This window comes from Chlorocebus sabaeus, chromosome 8 (assembly GCF_047675955.1).
Source record: "Chlorocebus sabaeus isolate Y175 chromosome 8, mChlSab1.0.hap1, whole genome shotgun sequence".
Lineage (NCBI taxonomy): Eukaryota > Metazoa > Chordata > Mammalia > Primates > Cercopithecidae > Chlorocebus > Chlorocebus sabaeus.
In genome coordinates this window covers 21,188,916-21,213,987 of record NC_132911.1, presented here as the reverse complement: position 1 = coordinate 21,213,987, position 25,072 = coordinate 21,188,916, and the positions used below count along the sequence as shown (strand labels likewise).

Sequence of the window (25,072 nt, the reverse complement as noted above, 5' to 3'; positions counted from 1 at the left end):
GGACATGCAAGCCGAGTTAGTGTCTGCAGCACGAGGAAGGGAAGGATCCCGGGGCCAGAATTCCCAGGTCCCAGCCCAAAATCTACCCCGTTTCACTGTGGAAACCGTGAGGAATGCATGGAACCTCTCTGGGCCTGCTCCTTTATCTTGATAATTAGTATTTATCTCAAATTCTGTGCTTCCTATGCTATGATTTACTTTATTTCTGAAATGTGGAGAAAGGAAAGAGGGAAGGTACGATTTGGGGAGAACCGTGGGCTCAGGGCATTAATAAAGCACGTGCTGGCCTGGGAGGTAGGACCGTGAGGTCTGTGCATTCTGTGGCTATTCTGCCAGCCTTGTGCTTCTGCAAGTTTGAGTGAACTTGGGTGGACTGTGTGTGTTTCTGAGTGTAGTATCTGTGTGCGTTTGTATGTGTGAGAGAGACAGAGGGCAATGGTGCTGGAGAGGCACCTGGAGAATTAGGAGCCACTGGGAGAATTAGGAGAGGGTCTCTCTTTCCAGTGGAAGGCTCAAACCCTTGCTCCCTGTGTGGTGCAGATAGGGGCCGAGGAGGGACCTTGGGGAACCCACATCCCCCTCTGCCTGCAGCTCCTTCATTTCTGTTGCGAGAGGATGGGTAACCTGGGTTTTCTTTTCTTTCTTTTTTTTTTTCAGACAGAGTTTTGCTCTTGTTGCCCGGGCTGGAGTGCAATGGCATTATTTCGGCTCACTGCATCCTCCACTTCCCGGGTTCAAATAATTCTCCTGCTTCAGCCTCCTGAGTAGCTGGACTACAGGCATGCGCCACCATGCCTGGCTTATTTTGTGTTTTTAGTAGAAATGGGGTTTTACCATGTTGCCCAGGCTGGCCTCGAACTCCTGATCTCAGATGATCCACCTACCTCAGCCTCCCAAAGTGCTGGGATTACAAGTGTGAGCCACCACACCTGGCTGGGTGACCTGGTTTCTAAGCCCTTCTCATGCCGTAACACTGAGAACCCAGGAAACACCTTTACAAGGCCACCCATCCCACTAAGAGAGGCTCTTGGGGTCCACCCTGCGGCTCCTCCTCCTCCCTGGATTCCCCAGAGTGTGGTGGGATCTCTGCCTCCCTAATTCCAGGCTTGCTGGGTCTGGGAGCAGGCCTGTTGAGCAGAACAGTTGTTCTGTTTAGTATGTAGGCTTCCTAGGCCTGGAAACAGGAGCTCCAGGCAGGCCAGGGGGGGATGTGGTCTCTGGAAGAGTGGAGAGGAGAGTCGTTCTCCGGTGACTCTGAGAAGTCTGTTGCGGGTGGCGGTGGGAGGGAGGAGAGACTCAGTGTGCAGATTCTTTGGGCTGTGAATGTGGGTTTGTACCAGCGTGTGTGAGCGAACAAGTGTGTGTGGGCTTGAGAAAGGGATTCCCCTGCGAGCTTGTCTGTGTGTGTCTGTGGATTTTGACAACATTGTAGGTGCTCCTTCTGTAAGGAAACTGCTGTCTTCTTTAATGACGGTGAAGCCCAGTTTCTCTGCAGATGTGAAGAGGGGAAATCTGTAAGTTCGAGGAAGGGCAGGCGGGTCTCCCAGGCCCGGCTCTCGCACTCTGAGACCTTCTTTCCCTTGGGGATCTTTTGGGGGGGACGTCAGCCACTCCCTGTTGGCCTGGAGGGGAGGGGCAGCCCTGCTCCCCTTTAATACTCAGGTCCCAGGGGGAATGCCTAGCCACTTTTAAAGCAAATAGATAGAGACAGGGTCTCACTCTGTTGCCCAGGCTGGAGTGCAGTGGTGTGATCACGGCTCATTGCAGCCTCAAGCTCCTGGGCTCAAGTGATCCTCCCAGCTCAGCCTCCCGAGTAGCTGGGATTACACCATGACCCAACACACCTGGCTCCTGTCAACTTTCTAATGCCCCACAGCTCTGCCAGAACCGAGGTTTATGACTGCTAAGGGAGACAGAGATGAGCAGAGAGTCACCTGGGCTGCCTTGTTTTCCAGGCCTGGGTTGGCCACGTCCTGCTCTGGTCTTGAACTGCCCCATGTGGTGGGCACCACTGTAGAATCTGCCACTTGGGCACAGGCCTAAATGCCTAATTCTGCTGTCCAGACCCCAGATAGCAAGGCTGCAGAGGAGAACTGCCCCCTCCATCCAGTAGTACTAAGGTGACCCTGAGTGAGCTCTTGTGTGTTAGCGTGTTACCATTTTAGGAATTTCCATGTCAAACTGTGCATACGTACTCTATAACCCTTTGAGGTCTCCACTCGTAGAATTTCTTTGTGTTCAGATAAGGACACAGGATTAGGGATTTTACAGGACTTGCCCAGGGTCACATGGCTTATGATACAGTCGAGCAGAAACCTGAAGCAGGGCCTATTCTGAGGGTTGTATTTTCCATGCATCCTGTACTTTCTCTCCAGATGTGGTCCATGGACGCCACATCTCCATCCATCATGGTGCTTATGAAAATTCTAGTTCCTGGCCAGGTGCCATGACTCATGCATATAATCGCAGCACTTTGGGAGGCCAAGGAGGGTGGATTACCTGAGGTCAGGAGTTGGAGACCAGCCTGGCCAATGTGGTGAAACCACGTCTCTACTAAAAATACAAAAAGTAGCTGGGCTTGGTGGTGCGCACCTGTAATCCCAGCTTCTTGGGAGGCTAAGGCAGGAGAATTGCTTGAACCCCGGAGGCAGAGGTTCCAGTGAGCTAAGATCGCACCACTGCACTCCAGCCTGGGCAGGGCGACAGAGCAAGACTCCATCTCAAAAAAAAAAAAAAAAAACAGCTTGTTCCTGGGTCCCTCCTAAAACCTGTGGAAACAGAATCCTTGGATGTAGGGCCTGGGAAGCCAGTGTGTCCTGGTTTCCTTGGGGGATTTTGTTCATGGTGAGGGTTGAGAACCACAGTGGGCAGGCACATCCTGGCCCGTATCTGGAATCAGTGCTGTGTGGTGGCCTGTGGACGGGGAGTCCCACAAACTAAATTACTTTCGACTGTCTATTACCATGTGCCTAATGTGTGTGATGAGGAGTTTGTTTTCTGATGTTGCCCTTGCCCGTGCATTTTCTAGAACTCTTCCTATGGTAGAAGGAGTGTGCCTGGGCTGAAGAGCAGCCCAGACTCATCTGCACGGTACATCTGCACACTTTTGTTTTAATATCCAGCTGGCATTTTTACTATGGAAATAACCCCCGTTTGTTTATCCTCTGGAAAATAATCAAAGTATTTTCCATGAATCCAGACAGTCCCTGGACATGGGCTGTCATTGCAGAGAGATTGCAGTGGTAAGGAGAGGACAGACGATTGGCCTGGGCCTCAAAGACTGAGGGAGGCCCAGAGGGGAGGCTGCTATCTGCGGGTAGATGAGGAGCAGCAGCGTCCACCCTGCCGTTCTGGCTGACGTGGCCTGTCTAACCCTGGTCTGGAGCACACCTGGCCTTGGGGAAAGGGTACTGGGAATCTAGGAACCCAAACCATGCTTTTGGTCATCCAGCCTGCCTTCTGCAGGAGGCCGTGATGGGGAGGTGGTGTCCAGGCGTGGTGCGCTGAGGCTCAAGCCCCACAGACTTCTGCCCTGGCAGAGCACATGGATTAGAGGAGCACACTGGGACCTGTGCCCCAGCAAAGTCCAGGGCCTGGGGACTGCACCTGGAGAGAACCCCATCCTCTGTTCTTACATAGAGGAGCCCCTAGCAGAGGCAAGGGAGGCCCTGTCCCCCCGCTCCCATGGGAGGTAGGGCCCAGCCCCAAGTGGCAACAGAGCCTGTGACCCTGGAGAGCGAAAGCCTCTCCTTGGAGGAGTGACCACTCAGTCTGGACTCACAGAGGGTTTGGCCTGCATCTGAATTAAATTGGGGTGAGGGAAGTGAGACCAAACACCTCGTAGAAACAGAAGGGATTGATGAGTGTGGTGGGTTGAATAATGTCTGCCAACATTCATGTCCACCTGGAACTTCAGAATGTGGCCTTTGTTTGAAAATTGGGTCTTTAGGGCCAGGCACGGTGGCTCACGCCTGTAATCCTAGCACTTTGGGAAGCTGAGGTGGGTGGATCACGAGGTCAGGAAATTGAGACCATCCTGGCCAACATGGTGAAACCCAGTCCCTACTAAAAATACAAAATTAGCCAGGTGTAGTGGCGCACACCTGTAGTCCCAGCTACTCAGGAGGCTGAGGTGGGAGAATTGCTTGAACTGGGGAGGAGAAGGTTACAGTGAGCTGAGATTGGGCCACTGCACTCCAGCCTGGGAGACAAAATTAGAAAATAGTGTCTTTGCAGATGTAATTAAGACAAGATCATGCCACATTAGGGTGTGCCCTAAATCCAGTGGCCGGTGTCCTCATAAGACGGGAGGACACACAGAGACACAGGGAAGAAGGCGGTGAGATGATGAACACAGATGTTGAAGTGGTGCAGCCACAAGCCACGGGATGCTGGGTGCTACCAGAAGCCGGAAGAGGCAAGGAAGGGCCCCTCCATGGAGCCTTCAGAGGAGGCAAGGTCCTGCCAACACTTTGATCTTGGACTTCTGGCCTCCAGAACTGTGAGAGAACAAACTTGTGTTATTTTAAGCCACCGAGTTTGTAGTAATTTTTTACAGCCGCCCTAGGAAGCCAGTGAGGCGGGGTCTCTCAGGCTTCTTCAGGGGCTGTCCCCAGCCAGAGAAGGACTGTCTTGTTCATGTTGCTGTGATCCCTAAAGTGGGTGGTACCCGGCTGCCTTCATGACAGTTAATATCCCCCGAGAGCTGGGCAGCAGGGGCTCAGATGCGCAGGTACAGCTTAAGGAAGACCTGGAAACGGGAAGGGGGATTTCTGAGCAAAGGGAGAGGAAGTGGGTGGGTGCCAGAGCTCTGGTTGGAAAGGGTGGAGTGGAGTCCACCCGGGGTGAGGGATGACTGCGGTGTTCTTGGCAGAGGGAGGTGCTGGAAATAGACCACTGTTTTGAGGGCAGGGGCCAAGAATAGGGGGGCTGCCTCTTTGGAAGGGCCTGGCTTTCCTCTTGGCAACAAAACCCAGCACCTAGCTCAGGGGGACTCTCAGGAGAGAGAGCCACAGCGTTCGAGATCAGGCAGCTCTGGCTCTGTCCTTGTGACTGTCACTCCCATCCTGGGGTCTCTCTTGGATTCTGCTGCCGTTACCACACCCAGCCCCAGAGGGTGATGCCGGATGCGTGTTGGAACAGCAGCCCCAACCTGTGCATGCCTCTGAGAGGACCGGCGGGCCTTGGGCTTGCACTGCAGAGAGATCCGGGCTCAAGTCCAGGCCCCACACTTCCTGGGTGTGCCACAGGTCATTTAGTTGCTCTAAACCTCAGCTTCCTTCTCTGTAAAGTGGGGAATTTTGCACTACCTGTGTGTCTCAGGGTGTTCATGAGGATTAAATGCACTAATGCTTTTAGAGTGCTTAGCAAACACCTAGTAAACACTCAAAATTGTTAGATATTACTATTTATTTTGAGTTTGGTTGGTCTCTTAGTAAATATAAAGGCAGGACTAAAAGGAAATAATCATAGAAAACATAAACAGCATAAAAATACAGGTTTCTAAAGTACACGTTTCAGCCTGAGTGTCTTGGCTGGCTCCGCATACTGGTGGCTGTACCCCCGCCCCAGGCTGGGCATTCACTGGGCTTCTGTGAAGGGCTTCTGCCCTGGCCTCTTGCCCTCTTGAAGCCACTGAGGCCCTTCAGCATCCTGTTGCTGACCACAGCTGCCGATTGCTCTGTGGTAGGATCTGGTCTGCAAGTCTCACTCTTCATCAGGAGCTCGATCGGAACAACCCAGCCCTGAGGTATCTGCTTCGGGAGGAAGTCAGGAATCTTCTTGAGATGAACTGGTATTAGTTTTGGCTTCTCAGCCTCTCCAGACTGGCTGGCTCTGCTTTGAAGATGGAAGCTTGGGTGACATCCTACACTCATGTCTGTTGCTGTCCCCTGCAAATCCCTTTCAAATCAGAGTCAGTCAAGCAGGATGGGTTTAGGAAGGTTTGCAGTGTGAGGATGAGTAGGAGGAAGGCCTAGCCGGGAAGGCCAGTGTCCAAGGATTGTGCTGGTGTCCAGGGACTGTGCCAGTGTCCAGGAACTAGAGGACAGGCCCCCATTGCTGCTGGCCATTGCAGCCGAGGCAAAACATCGTATGTTTCCCACAGAGACCTCCACCATCAGGGATTCTGTATGATGCCATTCCATGTGCTACCTATATTTGAGCCTAGGGGTGGGCCTTTAGTGGGGAGGTGTCAAGGGGGCTAATACTTCCCCTGCCAACTCCTGAATGCTCCTGGGATGGGATTGTTCTTGGTTTCCTTTATGTTGTTTGTGTGCACACAGCCTTGCCATTGTCTCAGGGCCCTGAGTACCTTCATTAAAATGTCAGACTTCACCCCCTGCAGACCCTTTGCTTGCAGATCACCAGCCATCTGGTCTCGAATTGCCGTTCCCAGTTTGCCTCCTGGTTTACAGGGCTTTGTCTAAGGCCTTCCAGCAGTGTTTTTATCAGTCCATTACTTGCAGAGGAGTCTATCAAATGGCCATTCAAGGAATAGTCCTCCTATTAGCTGTGCCACTGGTCGACTTTCCTCACTGCCACAGATTTGCATATATCAGAACTCACGGTGCTTCGTTCCAGAGTGGCGATACTGGGAATCTGCTTGCTTTTCTCAACTCCCCCACACTGACCCCCCGGCAATATCTGGATGAAAGTCTGCCTGTAAGGACATCTGGTATATCTCCCGTGGTCAAGGGGCAGTGAGATGGAACACCAAGAAACACCAGGCCCCCCGTGCAAGACCATCTGCAGGGAGATACTGTCAGGCTCTGCTGCTGGGACAGTTACCTATCTGTGCAGGAAGTGGAGGATTGTTCCCTAGGGCCTGGGGTCAGAGGTAGTCATCCTGGTTCACTTTCCTCCCTGCAGATTCTGTAGCTCTGAAGGTATTGTCCCCTCTGTGGGCAGATGGCCTCTCTTGTTTCCTGGTGAGCCTGGGCCATGGTCTCTGGCTTTCCATACACTCTACCCTGCCAGCTTCCATTCCTTCTGCCCTGTTTGACTTCGTTCCCTGGGGCTTGTTTGTTGAGTCAGCCCCTGTCTTCTGCCACTTGCTGTGGGGACTCCCCTTGGCTGACACACCAAGATTGCCTTTGACCTAGCACCCCAGATACCTGCTGCACAAGCAGGATGAAGGAACTGGAGTTTGTTCTGCAGGAAGTGCTGCATGGCCAATGGTCTTATAGCCAGCCCACTTTCTAGCCTGTTGAGAAGAGGACTGAGTGAGTGGTTTTGGCGACCTTGCTCCTGCTGCAAAATTTCCCAGGGGGACCACAAGTCTTCCCAGTGGACCTGGAGGGGCGGGTGGGGGGGTCGTTCCTTCCACCCACTGGAGAGAATCAGAGGTTGGTGGTGGAACCCACAGAGGCCTCCTTCTGCCCTGTGCTGGGGTCCTGGTGCCTGGCAAGGCTTCTGTTCATGCATCCAGGCCCTCCGGGGAATGTAGAGATTCCAGCTCCAGAAAACTTTCCTGTGGCTAGATCTATTTCCTGCTCTCTGCAGTCCCATTGACCTTGCTGGCCTTCCTTCTCTTCCTGGGTCTGCCCTTTCTTGTGTCTGGATTTAGACTCAGATGTTTCTTCCTTTGGTACCTTGTACCTCTATATCCTGTCTCCTGGCAGAGCCCTGCAGGGTGGTAAGAGGGACCTCAGTAGAAGAAATGAAGAACCTTGCCAGATGCCAGAACCTGCCTGTTCTAAGATAAATGCATTCAAACTCTTGATGAGCTAAGAGTCTCCTCGTTCCTTCTTGCTTGGTGTTAGAACTTTACATGGGAGTCCCATCCACTTTCTGCCCTGTGGGAAGAGTCTACCTGGATGCTTTATCTTATCCTTGTATGAAGCCAGAGGCTTCAGTTCAAATTCTCAGAAGCACCTGGGTCCTGATGGCTCAATTTCTTTATAGTACAGGTTTTGAGAGAGTTGGTAACAAATCCAGAGGGACGCAGTGACTGCCTGCTCTCCCTGGCCTGAGTGGTCTGCTGTGTCCCCTCTGATTTTTATCCAGCCCACTCCACGTGGGGAGGCACTGGTGGGAGGTGATTCATGGCAAGACTGTAGCTGTATGTAACCAGTGCTGGGGCATGCACTGCCTACATGGGGAGGCCTTGGCTTCCAGGCCATGGGCATGGCTCCCAGTCTCCGATGTCAAAAGGACATCTAACGTTGTCACCTGTTTTGGAGTCGGAGGGTAGAAATAGAGAGGACCCAGGATTCAGGGCTTAGGGAGAGGGCCTCTGATTGGGGGGAAAAGGGGACTCTTTTGCTGAGGGTGTGTGGCGTGCATGCTTCGGTTGGAGCGGCAGGGCCTTCGTGTGGGTCTGCGTGTGGGGACACGTGGGAGAGCTCACTGCATGCGGGCGAGACCAAGGGCCCATGTTCTCTCCTCCCTGGATGCCGTATTCTGTGCACCTGAACTTAAGCTGACAGGTTAGAAACCCCCCAGTTCATGGATTTTATTTTTTGTAAAACACTAACCTCAGCTAAGAGAAAAGAGGGAAGAAAAAGAAAAAGAGCTGAGTTCAGCAGCTGCAGTTTGCTGTATTTTTCATCTTGCATCAGCAAGTTGGGACCACAAATAATCTGGTCTTATATGCTCCAGTGATGCTGCTGTTAAGACTTCACCCTCCTCCTAAGGCGCTGTGTTCCTGGGAGCCTACGTGGCTCCCTTCCCTGGCTCCTGGCTCAGGTGGCCAGGAGGTGGGCGGACAGGGCAGGGAGTCCAAGTAGGAGGAAGGGCACAAAGAGGGAAAAGCGCTGGCTAGCAAGGGGGTGTGTAATTAATTTCTGAATGGTTTCTGGGATTAGCTAAACATTTCCTTTTAACTGGTTCCCCCCAGCCTCACATCCTTTGTTAGTTCAAGAAAAATGTCATTTATAATGGATGTTGCCTTGATAAACTGCTCTAGAGAAGCACAGCGTTCTCATTAGTCTATATAACGAGAAAGACTCCTAGTGGTGGCATAGCTGCCCAGATATTTGCCTGCTAGGAAAAATATTTGTCTATTCAGTTTTCTCTAGAAGGCTTGGAATGGAGGGGCCGATGCCCCCTGAAGCCTGTGGCTCTGAGAATATATTTGCCCTGTGCTTTTTTAGAGCAGACCCCGGCCATGCCTTGTCCTCCCTGCTTCCTGGTGGGTCCGGGATGTGGTGGGCAGGCTCCAGCCCACGGTGCTCACATCAGTGTCTTTCTCCCTGCTTTCCCTCCTGTGCTGAAAGCTGAAGAGAATTTGGGTGCAATTGGACTGCCTTTTTCTTATTCCCAAGAAGAAAGATCATAAACAGGTATACAGTGAATTCTGTTTTTCAGAGCTAGTTTTGCAGAGGGTGGTTTGGTTTCTTCTCCCAAACACTCTTTTGTGTGGGTATCACAGCCACTTAGACATGGAGAGGTGCAGCAGGCATTTTGTCCCAAATCCTCCGCCTCGTCTCTGACTTCCTTTGCCCTTCTCCGTGTTTGAGAGTGGACACTCTACCCAGCCTTCCTCCACAGGGACCCATTGGATTCTCCTCTGTAGGTCCCAAGGCACTTCCTCGTGTTAAGTGTGGTGCTTAAGGATGTGCTAATTCTCACAGGCCACTGGGGCCTCCTTTAGTGAATGGCTGTTATCAGAGAAAGCAGAGACACTTTTCCAAGTTTCTAACCACCACCAGGGAGGATAAGAGGAAGCGGGGGAAAGGCAGACACACTGGAGGGCATTTTTGGGAGCTGAGCTGTCTTGGTGCTCAAGTTAATGAAACATTGACACATTTTGCTGTGTGCTAGCTGAAGATCTGCCTATAGTTTTACTTTTCAAGGGGAGGTGTTAGGAGAGTTCTTAGATCTCCTGCTGCTTAGAGAAAGTCCTCTGTGCCTCCAGACACAGTCCTAATCAACCAATCCCTTCACTTCCCTTCCCTCCCTTCTCCTTCCTTCCCCTCCCTTCCCCTCCATTTTTTTTTTTTTTTTTCTTAATCATTCTCTTCCTCCCTCCATCCAGTGGCAACTGAGTCCCTTTTGGGTGTCAGGCACTTCTTTGGGCACTGAAGGTTTAAACATGAATAAGATGGTTTCTATTCTGAAGGAACTCATAGCTTAATAGGAGAAACATATTTAAAATGTAAGTTATGATACAGTGATGCAAGTGCAATAATCGGAGTTTGTGAAACATGATTAGAGTTGGGGGAAGGCATTCAGGGAAGGTTTTCTGGAAGAACTGGTACCTGAACTGGGTTTGGAAGGGTGAACTGGAGAAAGTTGAAGGAGCATGTGGCTGGTGAAGGCTTTCTCGGCAAGGGAAGCAACATAGGACCAAGGCGTATGAAACATCATGGTTGGAGAACGTGTGTGTTTGAAGTTGCTATAGGGTTTGGGATGGGAGAGAGGAGAGATGAGATGGCAGAAATCAGTACATCCTGATCATGGATGAGGGTCGGGGTGGCAAAGATGGGTTATGGAAGCCCAGGGACTTCTCCTTCAGGAACTTAGACTAGAAATACATAGGGCTTCTCGTAACAGCCAAGGCTGGCATGCCAGGCATGGTCCCTTGTACTTCTTGGGAATCAGTTACTCTTCCCAGAAACTCCTTGCCCCCTTTTATGGATAAGGAGTTCAGTCACAGAAAGGTGAGTTGCCCCAGACTATTCCCTTTGTGACTGGCAGAGCTGGGGCTTGAACCCAGGGGATTTGGTGCCTGGGGTTTTGCTCTCAGCCACTGTGCTTTCTGCCTCTTCGGAGTTCATGCTAAGCCTAAAATGCCACTCAGTTGAGGCTGAACATTCATGTCTGACCTTTTCTCCGTATGTCGTATTTCAGGAAATGGGATTTGATGCAAGAACCTATCTGAGTCTTTGTAACAAGATGCTGTGGAATAATAGGGTTTGCATGGATTGTGAGGCTGAGAAACACAGTCTGTGGAAGTTGAAAGGAGAGGCAATGTTGGGAGTAACAGAGCTGGGGAGGGGTCTGGGTCTTTGAGTAGGAGGTCTTCAGAATCGGGAATGGGAAGAATGAAGGCTGGAGCTGCTAGAACTAAGAGCAGAAGAACTTGGCTAATGAGACTTCAGTTGTCAGGGTCTTAGGACAAATTACTGGTCTAGGAAGAGCATTTGAGAGAGTGATCACTGCAGGGGCACCTGCCATCCGCTCCTCAAGGGAGTAAACCTGGTTCTTTCTACTCATGAGCAGGAGGGGAGGGGAGGGGTGGGGAGGGAGAAAGGGAAGAAACCCATCCTCTTACCACCAGCAAGAACCATATCAGCATTCAGAGAAAGTTGAAAGAAATCTTTCAGCTGGCTGGCTACCTAGCTCAAGGCTAACCACACTCTTAACACAATAATAAGTCAGTCCTCACTGAATAATTAAATAGAGAGCCTTCATAAGTATTGACTTAATGTGACAGCAAGTCTATAGTGACTCGGGGTTTGCTTATGTAAACACAATCTCTTGTTCAGCTTACTTAGCAGTTCAATGAAATAGAACAGTCCTTCAATTAAAATCAAATGATGCATACGTTTAATTCTTTCTCCTCTTCCCTGGTAATAAGAGGTTTGGAACATAGGTGAAGGGATTGGGGAGAGAAGTGGAGAGAAGGGGATCTGCCCATCTGCTTGTGTTTTTGGAGTATGCGAAGGAGTGTATCCAATGGCGGTCTCGTGGAGGAGGATGTGGCCTTGGCTCCCATCTCTGGGCCCTGTGGGAAGATCCAGGTGGACTTGGGTTGGCCTCTGTCCCATCTAGGCCCTCCTGACTCTCTTCCAGAGCAGACTTGCTGTGGTTGGCATATTGGTCTCTTGGTGGTGGCTGGGGTCTGATTGATTGCTTCTGGTCAGCCAGGGTTCAGTACTCAAGCCACAGCCCTCTTAGGTCATTTCCCATGGTCACCTTCGTGGCTCCCCCAGAGGAGAGAGGGGACACTGGGTGAGCTCCAGGCTGGATGGGAAAGGGGAGCCAAGGAGGCAGGTGGCAGCACAGTAACTCCCTTGGATGGCTGCAGGAGAGAAAGAAACCTTTATTTTGTGGCTTCAGAACACTGAAGAGGGGTATGGGAGAGAGGGGTACGGGTAGGGGGCTGGGCAGAGTTGGGGACTGGGGACAGCACAGCAGAAGGGAAAACCCAGAAAACCCACTGGCTTTGGGGCTAGGATTTGAACCTAAGTCTTCTGGCCTTGCTACTGTGTTATTTGTGAGTTAATTAACCTCTCTAGGGCTCTATTTCCTTAGCAAAATGGAGCAATGATACCAATGTCAGAGAACTGTTCGATTACCACGCAGTGATGGTAACAAACCCTCGTTGTGTGGCCCTGTGCTAACAGAGGAGGTGCTTGTTAGTAGATCAGCGAGAACGTGGCCCTTTGGCTTGAAGGGACATAGCTCCTGCCTTCTAAATGGTGTCTTATGCTAAGGATTGGGTGGTGGAGCCTCCTAATGTTAATCACCACATCAGTGAGCGTTGAGGGAGTGCCCACTGTGTTGCAGGCACTGTTCACACACATACACACATTTGTTCACTGGATATTTCATTTAATCCTTGCAAGGAATGTATTAGTCTGTTTTCACACTGCTGATAAGGACACACCCAAGACTGGGCAATTTACAAAAGAAAGAGGTTTAACTGGACTTACTGTTCCGTGTGGCTAGGGAAGCCTCACAATTATGGCAGAAGGCAAGGAGGAGCAAGTCACGTCTTACATGAATAGCAGCAGGCAAAGAGAGACAGTTTGTGGAGAAAAACTGCTCCTTGTAATAACCATCAGATCTTGTGAGACTTATTCACTGTCACGAGAACAGCATGGGAAAGACCTGTCCCCATGATTCAGTTACCTCCCACCAGGTCCCTCCCAAAGCACATGGGAATTCTAGATGAGATTTGGGTAGGGACACAGCCAAACCATATCAGAAAATATGCAGTTAAGTAGCATTTTTACCTCCATTTTGCAGATGAGGAAACTGAGGCCTCCTTTAATTACCTACTCAAGATCACACAGTCAAGTGGAGCTGAGCCAAGGTTCAAACACAGTCCGCGTGACTTCAGAAATTGGATCTCATGGCTGGGTGTGGTTCTGTGCAGGGTCTGGGTAGAGGGGTTCTTGAAGAAGTCAGGACCTCTTGTGGGAGGAGATCAAAGATTTCTATTTCCAGCAGCCCCCTGAGGTCTTGGTTGTGTCCTGAAGGGTTTGGTGGCCATTTCCCAGGATAGCCCTAGGCTCTCTCTCCAACCTGTAAGCCCCTAGTATCTGCAGCAGCCCAGGAAAGAGTAGCCAGGTCTTCTCTGAGATGGTGGCTTTTCTGTCTCAGCCACTTTGTCTTAGGACAGAGAGTCAGTTGAATTTGCTGAGGCTTCCAGAACCCATAACATTTTCTCTAACAGAAGGCTTAGAGAAATCACTGTTTATAGTAACTCTGGATTCGTGAGGCCTACTTCAGTTAAAGTTAAAGAAATAATTACAATCATATGGCAAGTTTATTAAAAGTGAACATAATGAACAGTGTCTTCTATTAGCATCTTTTGAAATATACTTCTGAATCTTGTTGGTTCATAACTTAACATTTTCTCCATTTGTAACTGGGGGGCATAAACTCTATTGTCTCCTGCTTTTTAACTGCATAACATGATTTCATGTTTAAATTTTCATACATTCACACTATCTACGTCCTTGCCATTTTGATAATAGTGTAGCTTTTCCTTGTGTTAATATCTATCTGAGCTGTTCCTTTCAAGTTAAGCTGGAGAAAGAATCGAAGGCCAGCTCTGTCTTCTTTCATTAATTTGATCATCTGTCTTCAAAGTTGCTCTCCTTGAAGTGCTTCTCTTACTGGGAAGTACGGGAATTCTTGATTCTTATCTAACTTGGGAGAAAGAATTCAGCCAAGTGACGCACAGTGAGGGTTAAGCAGCAGAGTTGCTTGAAGGAAGATGAAGTAAGCTCCAAGCGGGGAGCCGGCTGACCTGGCTGGAAAAATAGCAGTAGCAGTGTTTATTTAAAGAGATAGTGCACTCTGAAGGACAAGACTGAGCAGGCTGCTCAGAAGAGTGAGCCAGCAGCAGCTAGTGCTGAGGGACTCTCTTAATGAGAATCTGACCTGATTATTCATGAAGGGGAGTGAGGGGTTGTTTCGGGAGGTTCCTTTGGGCATGCCTGCTGTAGGGCTGTGCATGCTAGTCTATATGTTACATGTCTCATTGGCATTGAAAATCTCCATGCAGGGCTGTGTTTTTTACTATTACAATGAGCAAAACTCTCCTCTTGGGTGAGTTATTGGAGGCGTATGCATGCCTGTTAGTGAGGGAAGTCCCACCACGTTTATCTCTGGCTATGCCATGATAAGTCCCCTTTAGGGCTAGAGGAGCCCAATCACAAAGCCAGAAGTAGCCAGTGTAGCCGTTGTCTTTTCTGCTGAGTGTCAGTGGGCAGCATCTCTGGGACTTCATTTCCCAGGGGCCCCCTTGCCTGCCTACTTCTGGCCATCTGCCTACTCCAACACTCCGGCAATCCTGGCTCTTTTGCATGGGCTGGACAGACCCTTTGTGGGTTTTGTTTTTGGCTTGTGTGGCCTTTCTGGTGTATGCTGCTTCTGATCACTTAGGACCTGGACAACGAAGGTCATGCAGAATTAGAGAGTGAAGCTAAATAGTAGTCAAGAATGTTTCTTTCTTTCTTTCTTTTTTTTTTTGAGACGGAGTCACTCTGTTGCCCAGGCTGGAGTGCAGTGGCATGATCTTGGTTCACTGCAACCTCTGCCTCCCAGATTGAAGTGGTTCTCCTGCTTCAGCCTCCCAGGGAGCTGGGATTACACGTGTGTGCTACCATGCCTGGCTAATTTTTATATTTTCAGTGTAGACAGAGTTTTGCCATGTTGGCCAGGCTGGTCTCGAACTCTTGACCTCAAGTAATCCGCCTGCCTCTGCTTCCCAAAGTGTTAAGATTACAGGCGTGAGCCACCGCGCCTGGCTGAGTGTTTCTGTTCTAAGTGACAGAGACCCAACTACCTTAAGAAAAATAAAAACAGAATCAATTGGCTTGCATAATAAAATATAGAAAAGGCAGGGGAGAATCCCAAGGACTCAAGTACAGGTAGGTCTCAGTCTCTCTCTCTCATTCTCTCTCTCTCTCTCTCTCGCTCTTCTTGTACCTTGTTTCTGCTTCTCCCTCCAGTTAGCTGCATGTGTATTCTTACTAGGATTATGAGGCTAGAATTGTGGTTCACATCTGTGGTATCTTAGAACCAAAAAGAAAAGCATGTTTTTCCTTGCTTGTCCCATTAGGAAAACTTCAGACAAGGACCTTATTGGGCCCAGCTGATGTTATTTCCTTATCTCTAGGCCAGTGTGGCCAGGAGAAAGGGGTGCTGTGGCTTCCCAGCCCGGGTCATGTTTCCCCCTGTGCCCAGGAGGTGGCATATGGCCTTTAATAGAACCACCTGGCCCTTGGGAGGCCGAGGCAGGCAGATCATGAGGTCACGAGTTAGAGACCAGCCTGGCCAATGTGGTAAAACCCGTCTCTACCAAAAATACAAAAATTAGCCAAGTGTGCTGGTGCGTGCCTGTAGCCCTGACTGCTCGGGAGGCTGAGGCAGAAGAATCGCTTGAACCTGGGAAGCAGAGGTTGCAGTGAGCCTGGATCATGCCATTGCACTTCAGCCTGGGTGACAGAGCGAGACTTCATCTCGAAAACAAAAAACACACACAAAAAAACAAAACTACCTGGCCCAAGGAGGAAGTCCTCTTCCCCAGCCCACCCCAGGGGAGCTGCTGTTCTGGGCAGAAAGAATAATAAGTATCCACTGTACAGTTGAAGAATAAACAGGAAGGAAGGAAGCCAAGTTGGTCCTTGACTTCATGAAACCAGAGGTGGTGGGAGGACACAGGAGAGGATGGAAGATCAGGTTGTCCACAGTGAGCCCTGGAGGTCAGAAAGCAGCCACGTGGGTGACATTCATTTTCCCTTTTCTCAGTGTCACATCACATCGAACCCACTAACGAAGGCCTGCACTGCCAGAGGGGACGTTAGAAAGCCATTCCAGAGGCACTTGGGTCTATTAAGGCCATTTTCTCAGCATTTCCATAAATTGTCTATGAAACCTATCATGAGTAATTTGCACTTCTTGGAAACCCTTTTCTCCGTCCATGAAATAAATATTCAAGTGCCGCATTCCTTTGTGTCAGGCAGTGCTGGTGTCTGCCCCTGTTCCTGTCGGCCGCCGTACCTGGCCGTGGTGTGCTGGCTGCAGGGTGTGTGACTGTGCGATCCAGCCTTTCTGAGCTTCTGTGTCCTTATTGTGAAATATACTACTTCGTGGGGTTTTTCAGAAAATTAAATGAGATTATAGCACCTGACACATAGTAAACATCAACTTCCTTTCTTCCCCCTCCTCTTCCACTTCTGCAGCGAGGACAAACCTGGTTTCCACGGCAGTAACATAGCAGGTATCACCTGATAAACGAGAACTTCATTCAGGCCTGGAATTCTAGAACTTTTGGGGGCTGAGGTGGGTGGATCACTTGAAGCCAGGAGTTTGAGAGCAGCTTAGGCAACCTGGCGAAACCCCATCTTTACTAAAAATACAAAATAAATTAGCCAGGCATGGTGGCACATACCTGTAATTCCAGCTGCTCTGGTGGCTGAGGCACAGGAATTGTTTGAACCTGGGGGGTAGAGGTTGCAGTGAGCCAAGATTGTGCCACTGCCCAGCCTTGGCGACAGAGTGAGACCCAGTCTCAAAAAGAAAAAAAAAAAAAAAAAAGAACTTCAGACTTCTTCAGAAAGACTTCAGAACTTCAGTATGTATTGATCAGCATTGGAAAGTTTTAGGGTTCCCCAGTATTATTCTACGTCAGACAAATTTGGGAAAGTATGCTTTTGGGAAGGTGTTTACAGCCTGGACCGGGGGAGGTTTCATTGATAACAATTTCCTGTATACTTCCTCTTGGTGAAGACCGAAGCATAGTGCTGGGAAGTATGTATCCAGGTGTAACTGTGTGTTTCTGTGGCGATAGGAGTGTGTGTTTGTGTGTTTGTATACAAACGTGCACTCTTTTCCACGTAACTGTGAGCCTTCTCCAGTTGTGGTTCAAAGCACTGCTTTTTTTTTTTTATGGCTAGGCCATAAAGTGTGGATATTTAAAGCTGAGACTAGGAGGTGAGGTCTGAAAGGTACCCACAAGCCCAGCTCTGAAACCTGTGCTGGTGGCCACATTCTCAAACTTCAGCCTGCCTCAGAATTACTGGGAGGGCTTGTTAAGGTGCAGATTGTTGGACTCTGCTCCTACAATTTCAGATATTGCTTGTCCGGGGCCAGGCAGGGAGACGGGGGTGGAGCTAGAGAATCTATATTTCTAAGAAGTTCCCAGCTGATATGATGTTGTTGGTCTGTGGACCACACTTTGAGAACCAGTGACCTGTAGAAAGTCCACCTGTACCCCCGCGAATCTGGATGACTTCTGCTTGTGTGGTTCAATCTTTGCACACTCAGCCCTGCTGTCTTCCCCTTTGCTGGGGGCTTATGTACTCATCAAGTAGTGTTGCCAGGTGGGTGTGGTGGCTCACACCTGTAATCCCAGCACTTTGGGAGGCCAAGGTGGGTGGATCACTTGAGGTCAGGAGTTTGAGACCAGCTTGGCCAAGAAGGTGAAACTCCATCTCTACTAAAAATATAAAAATGAGCTGGGCATGGTGGCGCACACCTGTAATCCCAGCTATTGTGGGTGGGGTGGGGGTGCTGAGAATCACTTGAACCCGGGAGGTGGAGGCTGCAGTGAGCCCAGATTGAGCTGCTGCACTCCAGCGTGGGCAACAAAACAAAACAGAAAAAAAAGTGTTGCCAGATCCAACAAAGAAAAATATTGGATGCCCAGTTAAATAAATATTCTGGGTAAAAAAGAAAAACTGTTTAGTATAAGTATTTCCCAGATATTATGTGGGACATACTTATGCTAAAAAAAATTCATTGTCTGAAATTCAAATGAACCTACACGTTTTTCGTTTAATATGGCAACCTTTTCATCCAACTGGGTGTCTCTCTGTTTCTCTCTGTCTCTCTCCCTGTCTCCTGCTGCTGCTTTCCTGCAACTGAACAGGCTACAGCTGCCAAGGAAACACGTCCAGAGAGGGTTTATGTTTTCCGGACAGATCCACCTGCTGCCCTGAGCTCACTTGGCAGACTTGGCTTGGTCTCAGCCGAGATGGACTTGGCTCCTCTTCATTTTGGTTCTCTTGCTGGCTCTCTGTTTTTTTCCTCTCTGTTCCTCTTTCTCTTTCTCTCTCTCTCATGCCTTCTTTTATGCCATCTCTCATATGAGGGATTTAAAAGGCAGGAATCTGCAAAGTGATGGGGCTGATCCAGGAAAAGTCTGTTCTCAGCAGTAAGACTGGAGTCCAGGAGTGACCTCCCGGTGTTGGAGGAGAGTGACGTTTGGCCTGGAGAGGGCACAGAGATCACCAGCAGCATGCCTTGTATTATGAAAAGGGTAACATTTGCCTTGGAGAAGTTTGCCTAGCAGTGCGGAGGCGAGGGGTCATGGCTGGAGTGGGACAGTGTCCAGGGCTTGAAGGAAATTGACACTACGTGGTCTCTAATGCTGGCAGAGGGAGCCCACTACTGTGGACTTGATCACACATGGAGGGGCAGAGAGAAATTTGAGCAATCAGAGGCCTCCTGGAGCCTTGGTCTTGGACTCTGTGTCCTCCTAAATAGCTCCATTTGTCACTTTCTCTTGCCAAGGCTGCTGGACGCTGAGGATGGAGCAATGGAGGAACAGAAGGCTTAGCCGCTTCTCTTCACTTTGCTGTCCCTTTTGCTGTCTGCCGGCCTCAGGCCTGTGCTCTCCCCCTCCCTTTGCTATGAATAGCTCTCCAAGGCCCTGGCACCAGCAATCAGGCCTGCTTTCAAAGAGGTGGGTCATAACCTCAGAGGAGTGGGGAGGTGCTCTTGTCAGTGGTCACCTGGGGCCTAGCCAAGGGGCCTTGTGTGCATTGCTCTGCTTTAAGGGCTGTGTTCCTCTTCCTGTGTCCCCAGCATGACATGGAGAAGGACAGTGGGGTCAGGAGGCCCTGGTTTCCAGTAGGCTGGGGCACGGTAGGATGGGAGAGCAAGAGGGAGCCCTGTCTCCTTGATGCGGTCACTTGCCCTGTGTGGGACCCAGATCCACCTTGCAGGATAAGTGTGTCTGTTTTTCCTTCTGTATCAGACACCAGGGAAAGCTGATCCTGCTGTGCACTTGCAGCGGCAGGCACAGCGCTAGGCAGAGAAGGAAGATGAGGATGATGCCTCCTGTCTCCATCGAGTGCCTGCCATTCCGAGCGCCCTCACGCACTGTCTCCTTAGCTCTCTTTTGCAGCCCAAGTGGGGAGGTTGGCAGGCGTGACTCTCCTTGTTTGTTCACTGGGGACACTTAGCCCCAGAGACATGACAGGCCGGCCCAGGGTCACACAGCCAGCGAGCGAGGGATAACCCCTCCTCTCCCAGTGGCTGGGTCTGCTCCTCTCCTCTTCCCTGAGGAGTCCCCCTGGCCAGCCCCACCTTGGTCTGGATGCTTTCACCTTCTGTTTCCTGGCTGGCTTCCTCTACTCCCGCCTCTCTCCCTATGGCCTTGCTCTCCTTGTGGCCCATCAGGGAAATATTTGGGATTCCCCAAAGGGCAAAGCAGCAGTAGCCTTGTACTCCCCATTCATGCTGCTGTTCCTTCTCCAGCGTGTGGGGCTGGAGACATTTGAGAAGCTGCATGGCTGAGGAGGCCAGTTGAGGTCCTGAGGGTTCCCAATGTCAGGGAGGGGAGAACTGGCCTTGCAGGAGGGAAACAAGGCTCCCTGTGTGCTGGGTGGGAAATGCGTTGCCTGGGAGGCTCCCAATACCTGCAGAGAGTGTGTGGGCCCTCCCGTCTGCTGTGGTGGGCAGTGTGCTCCCCCAGGGAGATAAGCAAGCCGTGACCTCCCACTGCCCCAGTCCCTGGCCCGCAGGCACTCTACCCCGGCCCCCTTATCTGGGGTTTCCTTTCTGATGTTGAATCCACACTTGCCATTCCCATCTTTTATCTGTTAGCCACACGGCAGGGCTCGATGTGTGTTTGGAGAAGGGATGCATGGCGCTCTACACCTCGTCCCTGCCCAGAGGTGCAGCTGTGGAGGATATGGATGAGGAGATCAACGGAGTCTGCCACTCTGGGAATGTGTGTTCTAGTTGGAGTAAACCCAGCAGGGCAAAGTCAGGAACTCCTCGTGCAATGAAGCTTTCAGTTGCCTGGTCCAGGCTATGTATGTGTAGCTAGAATATGGAAATGGAAGAAATCCACACAGCTAGGTGGGAAGGGCTTCATGGGGAGGAACTATTGGTGGGGCAGGAGAGAGGTGAGCCTGATGTGCGACGGCCTGGCATTAGAATGGACTCCTGCATTAGAGCTAAGACCTGGTGCTTGGATGCCCTTTGGTGGGGAGAGGATGGGAACCAGCGGCTTTGCTCATTATCGAGTGGCCTGCTTGTCCCACACCCTGAAGGAGCTAGGTCCTGCCTTTATCTTCTTGCCCCCGTGCAGCCCATTCCAGTGCTGGGACCTGATCCTATGTGCTTAGCTTCTTCTGGAGGAAGACATTTGGCCAAAGCCAACAGTCAAGTCTTTGAAAGGGCTGCATTTGTTTCCTGGGGCCACTGTAGCAAAGTACCACAAGCTGGGTGGCTTACAACAGAAGTTTATTCTTTCGCTTTTCTGGAGGCCAGAAGTCTGAAACCAAGGTGTTAGCAGGGCCATGCTCTCTCTGAAGGCTGAAAGGGAGTCTGTTGCATGCCTTTCTCTTTCTCTTAGCTTCAGGCACTGCTGCAGCGCTGGGCATTCCTTGGCTTCTGGCTTCATCGCTCCTATCTCTGCCTCTGCTGTCTCATGGCATTCTTCCCATGTGTCTATCTCTTCCCTTCTGATGAGGACACCAGTCGTTGGATTTAGGGCCCACCCTAATCCACTGTGACCTCATCTTAACTTGATTACATCTGCAAAGATCTTATTTCCAAATAAGGTCATGTTTATAGAGCCTGGGGATTAAAACTGCAACTTTTTTTGGGGGGTGGGGCAAATTCAACTCAACAGATTTTGTCTCTAAATCCCATCTACCTGTTAGCGTCTCTGTCTACTCTCAAGCCACCTCTTGGGTCTCTGGAGGTCTGGGACATGGAGACCCCCCCCCACCCCCCCGCATCCCCTCTCACAGCACTCTCATTTGCTGACTGCGGAGGGGGATGGGTGTGGGTTTTGACATTTGAGATGGAGTTGCCGCCTGCAGGGGTGAAGGATTGCTTGGAAATGCTGCTGCTGCTTGTTTTGAGGAAGTGGAGGGTGCATTTCTGGGCAGAAGAGAAGGCAGAGACAACTGCCGATTTCCTCCTCTTTTCCTGTGGAAGACATTGCTTTCCTGAGGTGCAGAATGATGGCTCTGGAAGGGCCTTCAAGGACTCCAGACCCTCCTCCCACACAGGAGCACTGGGAAATGGCGCCCACCTTGTTGGAGCTCTAGACTTGAGTCTTGGCTCCACTATTCAGTGACTCTGATCTTGGGGGCAAAGTTGCTTAGCTTCTCTGAGGCTCAGCGGCTTCATCTCTAAAATGGGATAATAATAACTGCTTGTCAGATCTCACGGAGCATTTGTGAGGGTTAAATAGTAAAAGATGGATATGAAAGTACCTTTTAAACCATCATTGTGGTAAAATACACATAACAGAAGATGTAGCATGTAAGTGTACAAGTCAGTGGTGTTAAGTGTATTCACATGGTTCTGGAACCTTCCCTGCCATCCATCTCCAGAACTTTTGAATCATCCCAAACTGTTTAAGTGCCATTTAAAGTGCTAATTAGAGTACTTTTTATTCATTTGATACATAAGAAACTGGAGTCCCTGAGAAGCAGGGAACTCGGGCACAGCCACCCAGTGAATTAGGGCAGAGCTGAGCCGACTCTTGGTTTGGTGCCCATGGCCTTCTCTCAGCCTGCAGGGGTCTGGGACACATCCCAGGAGGGTTTCCTTCTTCTCTCAGACTCATTCCTCAGGATCACGGGGGCCTCTAGAGAAATGAATTTGTCCAGTGGTGGGACACACTCAGGCCGTGCCTGCATGATGGGGGCCCCCTCAGCAGGCACCAGCACCTTCTCGTGGAAAGCCTGCATTCTCTTTCCTGGCTCAGGCTGGCTCAGTCCCTCTCAGCCTCCTGTCTCTCTCTGTCCTCTACCTGTTCCTTTCTCAAATGGGACAGGGTTCCAGTGGAGAACCAGGGGAGCTGAACCTGGGGTGAACTTGGAGATGGCTTCATGAGGTTCCATATGTGCAAAGGGTGTGGGCAAGGGATTTGGGTGACCTGGGTTCTGGTCCATCCTGCAGCTAGCTTGTCGAGTCACCATAGAATTCTCATGGAGTGCACGGTGGCTGAAGTCCTGCTGTGTGCCCATCATTGGGAAATATTCGTGAACAGACCTTATTACTAGCTGCTTGGAGCTGCTGTGAGACATAGTTGATGTGATACATAAGGGCTGTGTCTGTGTGTGTGGCAAAGGACACTCACCTGTAGAAGGTGATGATTGTCACTTGACATGGCAGAGAGGGGAGCATCCTCTCCAAGCCCAGGCTGATGGTAACATTCCTGGCCAGGGCCCAGGGCAGGAGGGAAGAGAAAGGAATGGAGATCGTCATTTATACTAGACTTGGATGCCCTGTGCTCCGTGGAACCTTCCATGTCTAGGTCTGGAGCTGAGGTCTGGGGACAGACCCAGCTCAGACACTGTCTGACTTCAAGTGGCTCATGGCCCAATGGGGAGCATAGAGCTATGTACAAGGAGTTTTCATGCAGTGTCATCGATGCTGACAGAGGGGAATGGGTGATGGCGTGTTATGGTCACCAGGGGAAGGGAAGGCCACTTCTGCCTGGTGGGAGTGGGATAGGGAACTGGGGTAGGGGTGGAGGGGTGGCAGAGGAGCCTTTGCTCTGGCTTACCGCAGAACAGACCAATGGAGGATGCCCGTGGCATGTCTCACCCAGGGAGACTCTTTCGTCTCCCTGGCCAGTGGCTTCCTTGACCCTCAGACGGGTCCTATGAAGCATCTAGGGAAGGGACTATTCACCCATTTTGCAGGTGGGATTTTGCAGTGCTGGGTTGAAGCACTTGGGCAGGCTCATCCAGGACTGCAGCCCCACGGAAGGTGGACCCAGCTTTCCTGCCTAGGGTCCAGGCATTCTCTGCAAACCCACCCAGCTCCTCCCTGTGTTCCTTTGCCTAAAAGAGCCATTTAGAGCAGGCTGTTTCTGTGCCTTGTGGGGTCCTTTGCATCAGCCAATCATTCAGTTTTTCTTAAGCCGCACTATGTGCCTGTCTCTCCGGGAAATCTCTGTCCTCAAGGAGCTCACAGCTTGAGCCCCCACAAAGACTTGGTTCCCCCGACTTTCCTCCCCTCCCTCTTCCTGGCTTCTTCCACCCTGGGAAGCTGCAGGGAGGAGATGCCACTGGCAGGACAGAGGAGACAGAAGGCAGCCAGACTGAACCGCTTTTCTCCATTTCGTCTTCTCCCCGCCACCAGGTCCCGGCTGGCCGACTTCCATGCCAATTGTCGAGCCTCCTACCAGACGGTCACCAGCTGCCCTGCGGACAATTACCAGGCGTGTCTGGGCTCCTATGCTGGCATGATTGGTAAGCTGTTCCTGCACACCTGGGTTCTGTGGGTCCTTGCTGTCCCCATCTCAGCAGGGCAGGGGCCGCAGCCCGGCTCTGGGCCAGCCAGGGGAGACAGCCTGAGCCTGGCCTTCTCTGCAGCAGATTCAGAGAGAGCTGTGAGGGGAAACCAGCGGAAAGGCAGTTCTGCAGCAAGGAGGAGGACCCAGCTCTTTATCATGTGGGGAGGAGGGCCCCAGGAGCCTTCTAAGCTTTTGAAATAAGAAGCAAAGGTGGCCACGCGCGGTGGCTCACGCCTGTAATCCCAGCACTTTGGAAGGCCATGACGGGCGGATCACGAGGTCAGGAGATCGAGACCATCCTGATGAACACGATGAAACTCCGTCTCTACTAAAAATACAAAAAAATTAGCCGGGCGTGGTGGCGGGCACCTGTAGTCCCAGCTACTCAGGAGGCTGAGGCAGGAGAATGGCGTCGACCCGGGAGGCGACAGAGCTTGCAGTGAGCAGAGATCGTGCCACTGCACTCCAGCCTGGGTGACAGAGCGAGACTCCGTCTCAAAAAAAAGGGGGAGGAAAGGTAACATTTGTAGCATGGTTCTGACATTCCAGGCTCTGCACTGAGCAGTTTACATGGCCTGTCTTACTGAATTCTCCCAACAGCTCTTGCTAGGGGGTTGGTGATATCTCCGTTTTATAGATGAGGAAACTGAGGCTGTAGAGAAGTTGAGTCACTTGCACAGGCTTACCTCGCTGATAAATGTCGGCACTGGGGTCCGATCCCAGGACGTGAGCCTCATTCACCCTGATTCTAGAACACTGGCTGCTTGTTGGTGAAGGAGAAAGCACGGGCCCACACTCTGGGAGGGGCTCCAGGGCATTTTCTCTGCCTTCCTGGTGGCGAAGAGCCCAGTGTCCTCTATGCTGCTGGACCCTCTGCTGCTGCTGACCCCATGGTCCCTGGGATAGTCATGCTCAGAGTTAGGAGTGTGATTGGGATGGATGTGTATTTGGGGGCCAGGTGAGAGGATGGGTACCAGGACTCTGCCCTGCTGTGCCTGGGGTCGGTCTATGGGCCCAAGGGGAAGTCCCCACTGTACCTCTCTCTTCTCCCCCACCTTTCTCCCCGCCTAGGGTTTGACATGACGCCCAACTATGTGGACTCCAGCCCCACTGGCATCGTGGTGTCCCCCTGGTGCAGCTGTCGTGGTAGCGGGAACATGGAGGAGGAGTGTGAGAAGTTCCTCCGGGACTTCACTGAGAACCCGTGCCTCCGTAAGTTCTGGATATTCTCCCCAACCCCAGAAGCCCCTCCCACCCCTCCTGGAGTCTGTCCTGGCCATTCCCATCTCCTTCCGTGGGGATGGCTGGTGATATATATGAGGCTTCTCCGCCATGGGTGTTGCCCATGGGGACCTTGGTTTTTGAGCTCTTGGAGATTCACACCAGAACTGT

At 51.1% G+C, this 25,072-nt stretch overlaps 1 protein-coding gene across 1 annotated transcript in view; it reads left to right on the top strand.

Annotated features, from left to right (window-relative positions):
• Positions 1–25,072, top strand: part of GFRA2 (GDNF family receptor alpha 2) — a 100,268-nt gene that overhangs the window by 62,005 nt on the left and 13,191 nt on the right. The window contains exons 5-6 of the mRNA XM_007961820.3: positions 23,527–23,636; positions 24,752–24,892. Of these exons, the coding sequence (XP_007960011.3) occupies positions 23,527–23,636; positions 24,752–24,892 (251 nt within the window). The remainder of the gene's footprint in view (positions 1–23,526; positions 23,637–24,751; positions 24,893–25,072) is intronic.